This window comes from Geotrypetes seraphini, chromosome 2 (assembly GCF_902459505.1).
Source record: "Geotrypetes seraphini chromosome 2, aGeoSer1.1, whole genome shotgun sequence".
Classification (NCBI taxonomy): Eukaryota; Metazoa; Chordata; class Amphibia; order Gymnophiona; family Dermophiidae; genus Geotrypetes; species Geotrypetes seraphini.
In genome coordinates, this window is record NC_047085.1 from 155,914,114 (window position 1) to 155,927,421 (window position 13,308).

General features: G+C 41.1%; 1 protein-coding gene across 5 annotated transcripts in view; it reads right to left on the reverse strand.

Moving 5' to 3' along the window:
* The window catches only part of PIEZO2 (piezo type mechanosensitive ion channel component 2), a 760,979-nt gene that overhangs the window by 294,819 nt on the left and 452,852 nt on the right, over window positions 1–13,308 (reverse strand). For 3 of the 5 annotated variants that reach the window (XM_033934095.1, XM_033934093.1, XM_033934097.1), the window contains exons 17-18: window positions 11,849–12,022; window positions 7,102–7,143 (exon numbers count right to left, since the gene is read on the reverse strand). In XM_033934095.1, the coding sequence (XP_033789986.1) occupies window positions 7,102–7,143; window positions 11,849–12,022 (216 nt within the window). The remainder of the gene's footprint in view (window positions 1–7,101; window positions 7,144–11,848; window positions 12,023–13,308) is intronic. The other 2 variants (XM_033934096.1, XM_033934094.1) reach the window with 1 other exon arrangement.

Genomic DNA, 13,308 nt, shown 5'->3' on the forward strand with positions numbered 1-13,308 from the left:
TTCTTTTTTATGATTTTCAGAATACCTGGAATTCTCGTGACTTAGACCTGGTTTTAGATGGCCTAAATCACAACGTCCAAGTTCCGTCTAGGCAGTTTTGTTAAACTTTCGGTTATACATGCATTTCAACTAAGTCTAGGACGGCCCATGTCCCACCCAAATCCCTCCTAAAATGCCCCTTTTAGCTCTGGGTGTACTGCAGCACTGTGAAGTCCTAAATCATTTTTAGATACGTCTAAAACCCAGTTCAATTATCAGCACTTGGACAACTTGTCTCACTGATCATCTAAGTGCCGATTTAGGCGGGATTTTAGATATATTTCTGTTTTGATTATGAGCCCCATAGGTTCTGCAGCTGTGTGTAGCTTAGCTTTCTGTGTTAGTCTGAGTATGTTTCTACTCCACCAGTTCAGGTATAGTTTTTTCATTGTGATTTCAGTGGCGCCAGAAAATCCTAGAATATAAATCACTACTGACACAAAAGAAGGAAGAGTACTACTCTAAACAGATCAGCACAAAAGATAATCTTAAAATCAACAAACTGTTCTCAATATTAGATAACCTAAACATGAACAAGATCACAAATCATGACACCCTTTATTCTAACAGCCTCAAAATTAGCTAACTATTTTAGAACAAAGATTCAAGCCCAGCTACCCCTCTGCTGTCCAACTAGACCCACTACAACAAAACCACCTATGGAAATACCAGCAGACAGATCTTGGAATGATTTTGATTAGATTAAATTCAAAGACACAAAATAGCTTCTCCTAAAATACTCCAAAGCATACTGCAGCCTTGACACCCGCCCACCTTACCTGATCAAAGCAGCCACCCCCAACAACCAAAGATAAAATAACCCAATGGCTCAAGTATCACCTAAAAACTGGCCTTTTCCCAAAATCAGGAGAAGGAATTATCTTAACACCCATTCCCAAAAACCCAAAACTCAGCCCCTCTGATGTGACCAATTTTTGGCAACTAACTTCCATCTCTCTATTTATCAAAATGATGGAAGGATACTTACAATGTTTCAATGTCTTATACTCTTTACAATCGGGATTCTGGAAAAATCACAGTACTGAGTAGTCGCAGCAGCACAAATAATATATGGCAAAGAACTACTAAGCAATCACAGTGCAATCATTATCCAATTTGACCTAAGCAGTGCATTCAACCTAGTAGACTTCGATCAAATGGCTGAGATCTTCAGTGATCTCGAATTTAGTAGCCCAGTCCTATCCTTGTTCCAAGGCTTCCTAACAACTCGACAATATGCTGTACGTAAGGTTGATGTACTTTCTGACAGCTGGCACACTCTCAGTGGGATCCCCCAAGGATCCCCCCTTTCACCGTTAGTGTTCAACCTTTTAATGCAATCCTTGGGAGCCAAACTAGAACTCACACGAATAAAACATTTCACCTATGCAGACATAACGATCATGCTACATGTAACACCTGCATTAGCCAACATCCTCTAATAATCTAATAGATGTTGGCATTGTCATATTAATATAGGGACTTTGGATCATCTGTTATATTTTTGTCAATTGATACTTAATTTCTGGAAGTCAATTTGGGGAAGTCATTGTGAGATCTTCAAGGTGCACCTGCAAGGTAGAATGCCACAATTAAAATATGTGCTGGGAGAACTGGTCGGGATTCAAACCCCCTCTGGCAGATAAGCACAGAGATTTTATTTATTGCGCTATAGCAGCTTCCAGGCAGGTGTGTCTGACTGCTCTGTGATATGATAGCTTAGGGATCTGCTAAGCTATCATATCACAGGGCAGTCAGAGATACCTGCCTAGAGCCTGTTATAACTTAATAAGTAAAAGCCCTGCACTCCTTTTCCAGAGATCATAAGTTCAAATCTCAACCAGCTCCCCAGCACATATTTTTATTGTAGCATTCTGCCTTTCAGGTGCACCTTGATGATCACACAATGAGGTCACCATTGTACAGCTGCAAACCTCCATTTGCAATGAAGTACAAGCCATGCTAAGGCCTGTATCTGTTTTTTTCTGCTTTTAATCTTTTCAAATGAAGTTATGTATGCAATCTATATATTTTTGTCATGTGCTTTCTTTACTTTCAAGAATGAGCTGATTGGAACACTGTTTAGTCAGAAAAAAAGGGTAGCTTTTTAGTAAGCAAATTAAAGCCCTATCCTTCAAAGAGGGAATTGGGCCAACCGGAGAGAATACACTGGAAATAAAAAATAAGGTAGAGTCTCTATGGGCCAAAATTCCGAGAATAAATGGAATGGAAACGAAGATCGGCATCTACTACTGACCTCCAGGGCAGAAACTGATGAGATTAAACGCAATTGCAAGGGAGGCAACACAGTTATCATGGACAATTTCAATTATCCGGGGATAGACTGGAACCTAAGCACCTCTGGCTGTAGTAGGGAGATCAAGTTCCTGGATGCTGTTGGCAATTGCTTTCTGGAACAAGGAAAATACGAGAGGAAATGCAAGTCTGGACTTAATTCTAAATGGACTACGAGGACAGGCGCAAGGCGTAGAAGTAGAATGGACACTGGGAAGCAGTGATCACAATATGATACGCTTCAACCTGAACACATGAGCAAAACATCGAACCAGAACGATGGCCACGGCACTGAACTTCTGAAAAGGAAATTATGCAGCAATGAGACTCATGGTGGGGAAGAAGATTAAGAAAAGGATAAGCACTGTAAAATCGCTAGAGCAAGCATGGTCCCTTTATAAGGACACAGTCATTGAAGCGCAAAATCTATATTTACTGCATATCAACAAGGGATCCAAGAGGAGAAAGAACAAGGAACCAGCGTGGCTCACTGTAGCAGTGAAGGAAGCGATCAGAGACAAGAAGACTTTGTTTAAGGAATGGAAAAGGTAAAAAACGGATGAAAACTGGAAAAAGCACAAACATCATCAAAATAGGAGCCATAAGGCAGTAAGAGGGGCCAAAAGAGACTATGAGGAAAAAATATCCAAGGAGGCAAAAAACTTCAAGCCATTTTTTCGATATATTAAGGGGAAACGACCCGCAAAAGAAGCAGTGGAGCCATGGAATAAAGGGAGTGCTAAAGGAGGACAAAGCCATTGCTGACAAACTAAAAACATTTTTTGCGTCTGTATTTACCAAAGAGGATATATACAACATACTTGGAAGCCGACAGGCTATACGCAGGAAACGAAGAAGGGAAACTGACAGGGTTGACTGTCAGTCTAGTAGAGATATGCAGGCAGAATGATAGGCTTAAAATCGATAAATCCCCAGGACTGGATGGCATCCATCCGAGGGTAATCAAGGAACTGAAAGGGGCTGAATTGCTCCAACTAATAGCCAATCTGTCGATCAAATCGGGAAGGATTCCGGAAGACTGGAAAGTGGCAAATGTTACGCTGATCTTCAAGAAAGGTTCAAGGGGAGAACCAGTAAACTACAGACCGGTGAGTCTGACCTCAGTACCGGGAAAGATGGTAGAGGTGCTGATAAAGGACTACATCACTGATCACCTTGACGGACACAATTTGATGAGGACCAGCCAGCACGGCTTCAGCAAAGGAAAATCTTGCTTGACGAACTTGCTGCACTTCTTCGAGGGAGTAAACAGGCAGATAGACAAGGGTGACACGGTCGACATTGTATATTTGGATTTTCAGAAGGTGTTCGACAAGGTCCCGCATGAATGACTACTTCAAAAAATTGAGAGCCATGGAATCGAGGATCAAATACTCACGTTGATTAAAAACTGGTTGGCGGATAGGAAACAGAGAGTGGGGGTAATTGGACAATACTCGGACTGGAAAAGCGTCATGAGTGGAGTGCCGCAGGGTTCGGTGCTTGAACCTGTGCTCTTCAACATATTTATAAATGACCTGGAAATTGGTATGACGAGCAAGGTGATTAAATTTTCAGATGATACAAAGTTATTCAGAGTAGTAAGACATAGAAGGATTGCAAAGATCTGCAATATGACATAAAACACGTTCGAGAAATGGCCGCGACATGGCAAATGAGGTTTAACATGGATAAGTGTAAAGTGATGCATGTCGGTAAGAAAAATCTTATTCACAAATACAGGATGTCTGGTGCAGTACTTGGAGAGACCCCCCCTGGAAAGAGACTTGGGAGTACTGGTCAACAAGTCAATGAAGCTGTCTGTGCAATGTGTGGCGGCGACAAAAAGGGCAAACAGAATACTAGGAATGATTAAGAAGGGGATCAAGAACAGAGCAGAGAAGGTTATCATGCCACTGTACTGGGCTATGGTACGCCCCCACCTGGAATACTGAGTCCAGCACTGGTTGCCATACATGAAGAAGGACATGGTATTACTCAAGAGGGTCCGGGGAAGAGCGACTAAAACGGTTAAGGGACTGGAGTTGCTGTACAGTGAGAGATTAGAGAAACTGGGCCTCTTCTCCCTTGAAAAGAGGAGGCTGAGAGGGGACATGATCAAAACATTCAAAATAATGAAAGGAATAGATTTAGTAGATAAAGACAGGTTGTTCACCCTCTCCAAGGTAGAGAGAATGAGAGGGAACTCTCTGAAGTTAAAAGGAGATAGATTCCGTACAAACGTAAGGAAGTTCTTCTTCACCCAGAGAGTGGTAGAAAACTGGAACGCTCTTCTGGAGGCTGTTATAGGGGAAAACACCCTCTAGGGATTCAAGACAAAGTTGGACAAGTTCCTGCTGAACCAGAACGTACGCAGATAAGGCTAGACTCAGGGCACTGACCTTTGACCTAAGGGCCGCTGCGTGACTGCTGGGCATGATGGACCACTGGTCTGACCCAGCAGCGGCAATTCTTATGTTCTTATGCTCTTGCTAAATCCACCTGTTTCAAGAATGACCTAAATGGAGCAATCTTTAGTGAGAGAGAAAGGGTAGCTTTTTAGCAAGAAGCATAAAGCTGTTTTTTTCATGTGCTGTGCTTCAGTTAATGGATCTTTTCCTCTAATTAGCCAATACCATTATTGTTTGCCCACAAAAATAGAAGGTTTTGCTTGCAATATATCTGTTTTGATGCGCCCTGTTTGTGTGGTGGCTTATTAAATGTATTATGAGCTTAATAATGCAAAAATAAAAACCCAGAGAGCTATTTAGCAGATCGCATTAAGCATGTCCAAACTGTGCCTAAGGGCTCCTTTTACTAAGCTGCAATAGCGTTTTTAGCGCGTGCTGCAGATTAGCATGCCCTAACCCCCACGCTACGCAGAAAAACTAACGCCAGCTCAATGGAGGCGTTATCATCTAGCATGCGTGGCATTGCAGCGTGCTAAAACCGCTAGCGCAGCTTAGTAAAGGAGCCCTATGTTCTGATCTTAGAACTCGGGTCTATCTGAAGCCTAAACTATGCTCAAAAGTAGACTTCCTTACAATGCCTAAAAGACTAATTTTACAATTGCTATGTAGCTTGCTAGCTCACTCTGTAGCACACTGGTAAAACCTACAACTTTCTGCCCTAATGTTGCTTGTTCGAATCCCAGTAACTCTGTCTGATGGAAGAGAAATAAATAAAAGCATTAAACAGATCCAACTCCCAGTATTACAATTTTATTGAAAACCAGCATAAAATTGCCATTCTAATAACATAATAAAATATGATAATATTAAGGACATTGTTTGGACATCTAAATCTCACCTAAAACCTGATTCTCTAAAGGACACCTAAAAAGTTAGACTTCTAAAGAGTGCTGTACGTCACTGAGCGTTATTTTACAAAGGAACCGGCCTAACTTTTGATGCGTTTTGCAGAATCAGGGTCTTACTGCCTACAAAATAGATGGTGATACGGGCTCACACATGCTAATGGGGAAATTAGCACCTGACTATTCATAGAAAAAATGGAAAATGGGGCCATTTTACCATTGTGGTAAAAGTGATCTCAGTGCATGGAAAATACCTATGCTGGGGACATTGTTGGCCACATTTTAGTTCTGCTTAGTAAAAGAACCTCTATTGTTTTGTTTATTCTTTTTTTTTTATGAACCACTTCATTTGGGCAATGGATTAGGCACAAGTATAAAATATTCAAACAAACAAACAACAAGTGGATAAATAAAATCATCCATTTATGAACCTAATCCATTTGGGCAATGGATTAGGCACAAGTATAAAATATTCAAACAAACAACAAGTGGATAAATAAAATCACTAGTGAACTCACAAGGCTCAATTTCCAAATCTGAGTAAAGCAAATGTACAAGCAAACAGTTGTGTTTATTCAAGATGAGTATTATGAACATTTCAATATTTGCTTCACATAAGAAAGCAACTTCTCAAACCAAATAAGTTTGAAGGTTTGTGAAGGGCATCTGGTGACATTTGTAGGCGCTATTTTTTAAAGACACATAGGGCTCAAGAATAGGTGTAGATATTCATACCTAAATAGACCCTTTTACTAAAGCTCGGAATGCGCTAACAGAATTAGAGCACACTATATACTAAGAAGCCCATATTATACCTATGGGTGTCTTATCATTTAGCACGCATTAATTCCTTTAATGCGTGTTACACTTTAGTAAAAGAGCCTCACAATTTGCAAGTATGCACATAGATAAGTGTATTTTATAATCAGCATACATATTTGTGAACTCCACCCATTCTCTCCCCGGATCAGCCCCAACAATGCCTACAGAAAAAGTATAGGTATTCATGACATTTTCTACCAGATAATATTTTGTAAGAGCCATTTTACAAGCAGATTTTGCTACATATGTGAGAAAATGTCTATAAAATTACCCCATAAAGCTAGAGTTACTAAAATATGTATTTAAGTAGCCAATCCTTGAGCATTTATTCTGTTCTCTTTTGAAAATAAAGCCCATAACATCTATGCTAATAGATTCCATGCAGATTCATTGGAGAAATCCTGAAAACTCGATTGGGTGGTGGCCCTAGAGAGCCGAGGTTGCCCACCCCCTGACATTTTACATTTCAAGTCATGCAAGTGAGTTCTGATATCAGTTTAGTTGAAACTTTGTTGTTCATTAAACTCATTTTATTACACTTCAGAAAGATCAACATCCCTCAGAAAGCTAACATGTACCAACAAGAACAAAAAGGCAATTTTTAGGAAAGAAAACATTTTAATACCCACCTATTTATTATTAGATAAACACGACCATTGACTTTGGCATGACTACGAGATGAGAAATGGAAGCACAAGAATGCATGCGATGGGAAAGTAAGTTAAGAGAAAAAACACAAGGACACCATTAAGTAAGAATGAATGTAGCATACTAACAAGAAACACACAATCCGAAAGCTTTTACCAATGATGTGGTCTAAGGTAGATTAGTGAGCATGCATAACAGACAGGACTACTACAGCAGATATTAGAGAAATTTGAAACAATCACCCACATTTTTTTTGCAAGGATATGTACTCATGCCCAGAATAAATGGTCTTATATTTGTCACATACAGTTTGTCCATTGTGCTGACATGTGCTGTGTGATAAGTACTTTAGTTTTTCATATCACTCAAATGAATACTAAAAATAAATAGTAATTCACATTCAAAAAGCTGTAATGATAGACAGCAATACTCAAACAACTGTTTTCATAATTTTTTAAAGACCAGACAGAAATGGCCAATAGAACCAATTCATAAAACATCAGAAGCCACAGTTGAATATCTTTTTGCCATCGATCAGCTTTTCCATAATTTTCAATGTAGCTATGTGCTCAAACTTTACAGCAAAATCTTTGGTTCTCCAGAGTGTCTCAGATAAGTTCTTTATAAATATAATTTTCTTTAAAGTGCTATAATATAAAACTGTTCATTCTCTGAAGAAAGCTCATTGTCTAGCCAGTGCTGACCATCTGATGATTCTCTGTTAGTTTTTTTTCAGAAAGATATTTGATAGGTGAATAATGATGAACAATGCAGTAAATAATAACTGATATAATAAGCTTAACATTAGAATATTAAAGTATATACTAAACACCACTAGTAAAATAATTTCATTTTCATTTTAAATATTTTAACTAAAAGGCACAAAGATCATATAAGTGATACAACAGACTCTGATGCAAAGTATGCACAAAAGGAGAAATTCTGTATAGGACACCTGTTTCTGCAACCGCTTAAGATGTGGCTGAGAATAGCACACCAGTGTCCTATACAGAATCATGTATGCCCTAAGGGAGAGATGCCCAACCCTGACTAACCGACCCAATTCTCTAACTGGCACCTGTGTCACAGGTGCTGGTTAGAGAATCACCCCTGATCCCTTCCTATCAGCTGGTCGAGGCGAGGGAATCCCCTTGGTATGCCTACTCCCTCCTGCTGCCACCTCCAAGCCCCCAGACACTATCTGCAGCAGGAGGGATGCCCACTCCCTCCTCCCCCTACCCCGTCAGTTCCCTGAACCCCTGACATCCCACCACCACCACCTAACCTCTTTTCTTTCCTCATATGAGAGGACTTCTATCCCCTTTATCATCTTGGTTACTCTTCTTTGAACCTTTTCTAGTTCTGCAATATCTTTTTTGAGATAAGGTGACCAGAATTGAACAAAATACTCAAGGTGAGATTGTACCATGGAGTAATAGAGAGACATTATAATATTCTTAGTCTTGTTTAACATCCCTTTTCAAATAATTCCTAGCATCTTGTTTGCTTCTTTGGCCACCACCACACATTGGGCTGATGGTTTCAGCGTATTCTTTACAATGACAACCAGATCTTTTTCTTGAACGCTGACCTCCAAGGTGGACCCTAGCATCTGGTAACTTTGCTTTTGTTCACATTACATTTCTTCTGTCATTCCTATAATTGTATTCATATGCTTGAAATGTAATTACAAAAGGCTTACTCTGGATAAAACTTTGATAAGTGGAGAACTCCAGCAGCTTCCCAATAATATTAATGCTATGGTTTTGCAGTCCTCCCTCTGCTGTAATCCATAACTCTCCACTTTGAATACCATCCACTCCATATGGAGCCTCCAACAAAGTCAGACTGGGTGTGGAAATACAGGAAGAAGCTAAAAGTGGAATCACCAGCTAAAGGTGAGTCAGTTGATATTGTGTATTTGAATTTAAAAAGTACCTCTTGAAAGACTTCTGAGGAAATTAGAAAGCCATGGTGCTGGTCTTGGACCAGAGGGCCGCCGAGTGAGCGGACTGCTGGCCACGATGGACCACTGGTCTGACCCAACAGCGGCAATTCTTACAGGAGGTAATTAAATTTATTGATGACACAACATTAGCTCAATGTGTGGCAGCAGCTAAGAAAGCAAATAGAATGTTAGGAATTATCAGGAAAGGAATGGAAAACAAAGATGACCTTGTATCGCTCTATGGTAAGGCTCCACCTTGAATACGACTTCCCTATGAGGAAAGGCTAAAGCGGCTAGGGCTTTTCAGCTTGGAGAAGAGATGGCTCAGGGGTGATATGACAGAGGTCTATAAAATACTAAGTGGAGTGGAAAGGGTAGATGTGAATTGCTTGTTTACTCTCCAAAAATACTAGGACTAGGGGTATGCAATGAAGCTACTATGTAGTAGATTTGAAACAAACTAGAGAAAATATTTCTTCAAACAAAGTGTAATTAAACTCTGGAATTTGTTGCCGGAGAATGTGGTAAAATCAGTTAGCTTGGCAGGGTTTAAAAAAGGTTTGGATAAGTTCCTAAAAGAGAAATCCATAGACCATTATTGAGATGGCTTGGAGAAATCCACTGCTTATTTCTAAGATAAGCAGCATAAAATTTTGTACTTAGGGTTGGGCCACTGTTGAAAACAGGACACTGGGTTTGATAGATCTTCAGTTTGTCCCAATATGGCAATTCTTATGTTCTTCTTTCATGGCTTCCCCACTAAAACCATGGTTATCAACAGCTGTTTTAAATTCAAAGGTCGATTGACAGCCATAGCTGAGGAAAGAACCCCACTGTTCTGTACTGAGAGACCTCATTCTTTCTAAAGGAAGTTGCACCTTGACCAAATCCCTCAACTTCAGCAACCATAGTCAAATGCTCCAAACATGGCTAAACATGTCACTAAACCAACTGAGATCTTTGCAAGGAGGAAGGCATAGGTGATTTGACAAGACTCTTGTATTTCAAATAGCATTGTTTCCTCAGCAGGAATTCATGGAGCTTAATTCAAATACATCCAATTCAGGGCACCAGCTACTGAAATTTGAAGTTATAAAACAAACAGACTTTCACATCAGTTTTGCAGAATACACATCCTATTGTATAAAAAAAATTAATATGGGCTGCTAATGAGGCCACAGAAGCCATTTTGAGAAGACATTATAAGGGGCAAAAGTGAGGGGGCTGTGCTCCTGCCCCCTGGTAGAAGTGTGTGTGTGCGTGTGTGTGCAGGGGGGTGGTCTGGGGCTTTAAAAAAAAGGTTATGCAGGCCCAACCCAATAATCAGCCAGGGCTGCATAACTGTTATGTGGGGCCCATCTGAATATCGGCTGGGTAAGCATAAACTCTAGGCTGCCAGGCTGTCCAGAATTATCCCCCAAAATTCAGTGCTAGGCCAGTGGCCTGGCAAAGAATATTAGGGGATAATTTAGCTAGTGCTGATCAGTGTTTAAAAAAAATGCTGGCAGCCAGCTGACACTTGAGTAGTTGCTCCTCATGGATTTAGTTGATATGTTACTTATTGTTCTAGATTTGATATCAGGTTTCAAGGTTTTATTAAAATTTGATTTGATCGCTTATCCAATTTCTAAGCGAGTTTACAATATGAAAAATAAAAGAAAAAACAGCATGTACATAATAAAAATGCCATTAACACATATAGAGAAACATCAACTAATACTTGGCATATTAAAAGGGGATAAATGAGTCAGACAGACGGGAGACAAAAGGAAATAGGGTTAGAAATACAATCTGGATAGGAACGAAAGCCAAATAAGGAAAAAAAAAAACAAAAGGAAAGGGCTTGTTGCTGCTTAATTCCTTAAGGGAGTTAAAAGGATACTGTAATCAGACAGCAACACACATATATACTGCCCTGAAAAGCCAAAACACAGATAACTGTTGAGAATGTAAATATGAGTGAAGTCCAAAAAACTATTTTCTTTGACTAAATCCCCATGATGTAATTTGTGACTAAAACTAATACAGTACTCTGTTCTGGTTTAACATATCTCCCATTTATCAACAGAAACTGTGTTTTGGACTTTTGTTACAGGCTTAAAAGTGAATCCAGATGATAAATGGATTCCATATTAAGAAATACACAGTAAGGGGATAGGACTTGATATGCCGCTTTTTCTGTGTGGTTTACACATTCAAAGAATTTTACATGGGGCAATGAAGTAACTTGCCCGGAGTCAAAAGGAGCTGAAGTGGGAATTGAATTCACAACCTCAGAGTGCTGAGGCAGCTGCTCTAACCACTAGGCCATTCCTCCACAGAACATCTGGTGAGTTAGTTTAGTTTTGACAAAAATTTAAGTTACTGGGTTTTGCCTTTTTCAGGAGCAGGCCCACAATTGTGGAATTGTCTGACAGGTTGCCCGAGACTCTGCAAGGCTTGAAATCTTTTAGGAAGGAACTGAAAACTCATTTATTTGTACAAGCATTTAATTAAAGTGGAATACTTTTCTGTATTACATGTGTGTAATTAGATATTCAGACAGTAGAAGATAGATGTGATGGCTGACATGCTACTTTCAATGTTATGTAACTTATATGTATGAGCTTACGTATGTGCCTTAATGTAATCTGCTTAGGTTTAAGGGGAATAGATATTTTAAAATAAATTGAATAAATAAATATACAACATCTCTCTGGCACTGTAGAAACGATTTATCTATGGTAAAAGATGGACCTAAAAATTGTGTGTATTCCGGCAACATTTATTTTATTTCTTACCTATAAATGGTGTTGTCCTGCTTGCTGACTAAAGCCTTCAGATCTGTGAGCTGAAGAAAGCGGTCATGGAAGTAATGAAGATGTAATATACACACCACCAAGAAGAAAGTTGGGATAAATATACGCGTGAACAGATCAGCCACTGTAAATGTTTCTAAACCAAGATCTGCTAGTCTGCAAAACAAATCAGATTAAAAGTTTAGGCATGCAATGTCTTATTTACTAAAGTGCACAAACTGCATAGTTTTTTGGGGTGGGGGCTCAGTTGCATGAAAAACATTAGATACATAAAGCTATTATCCTATATAATAAAACGCTAGCCGCGCATGCGCACTCCTATCTGCGTGTTCTGTGATCAGTAGGTCTGTGGCCGCAGGAGTGTGCATGCGCGCTTACTACGTCACCAGCCGCCGATCGCCTCCACAAGCCGGGACTGCAGCCAGCCACCAATCTCCGTTCCTCCAGCGGGGGGGGGGGGGGGAGGGGGTGTGTCTCGGAGGAGAGGAATCGCGGCCGCTCAGCGCCCCCACCGAGGAGCCCAGCAACTTTCCGCTCCGGCTCTTAAACTGACCCCACCGCCCGGGACCCGAGTCCTTTGCCACCCCCCTCTTCCCTTCCCGCGGGCCCGAATACAAACCTGGCAATTCCAGCAGTGTGTGCAGCAGTCTTCACACACTGCTTCGGGCCCTTTTACTGCCCTGGTTTGCTCTGCCGCGTCTCTGATGATGTCATCAAGGACGTACCAGAGTAAATCAGGGCAGTAGAAGGACCCGAAGCAGCATGTGGAGAATGCTGCACACGCTGCTAGAATCACCAGGTTTGTAGTCAGGACCGCGGAAAGGGAAAGGGGGGTAGAGGAAACGCTAATGCTGCTGCACAGGGAACTGGTGTGGGGGAGGGAAATGGAGGGCAAGGGAATGCTGCTTTGGACAGACAGACAGAGGAAGGAAGGGAGACAGAAAGAAAAGAAGAAAGACACAGGGGCAGGTGCACAGGGAACTGGTGTGGGGGGAGGGAACTGGAGGGGGAGGGAATGCTGCTTTGGACAGACAGACAGAGGGAGGAAGGGAGACAGAAAGAAAAGAAGAAAGACATAGGGGCAGGGAGATACACAGAAAGACAGACAGACAAAGGGGGCCAGGGACAGAGACAGACAGAAAGAAAGACAGCGGGAGTCGCGTCAGGAGGGGTGCGGGATGCGGCAGAGGGAACTTTTCCAATGGGTGAAACTGGGCGGCTGTCGGGAACCTCTGATCAGGGGCAGAGCAAGGTAAGTGTATCATAGGGATAAGAAGGAGGAGGGGGGGATAAAAAGGAAGGGACACCTACTGCTGGACAGGGGGGAGAAGGAAAGAGGTGCTGATGGACAGGAGGGGTGAAGAAAAAGGAACGGAGGCCTAATGTTGGACAGGGGGAGAAGGAAAGAGGTGCTGCTGGACAGGGGGGGAGGTAAAACAAAG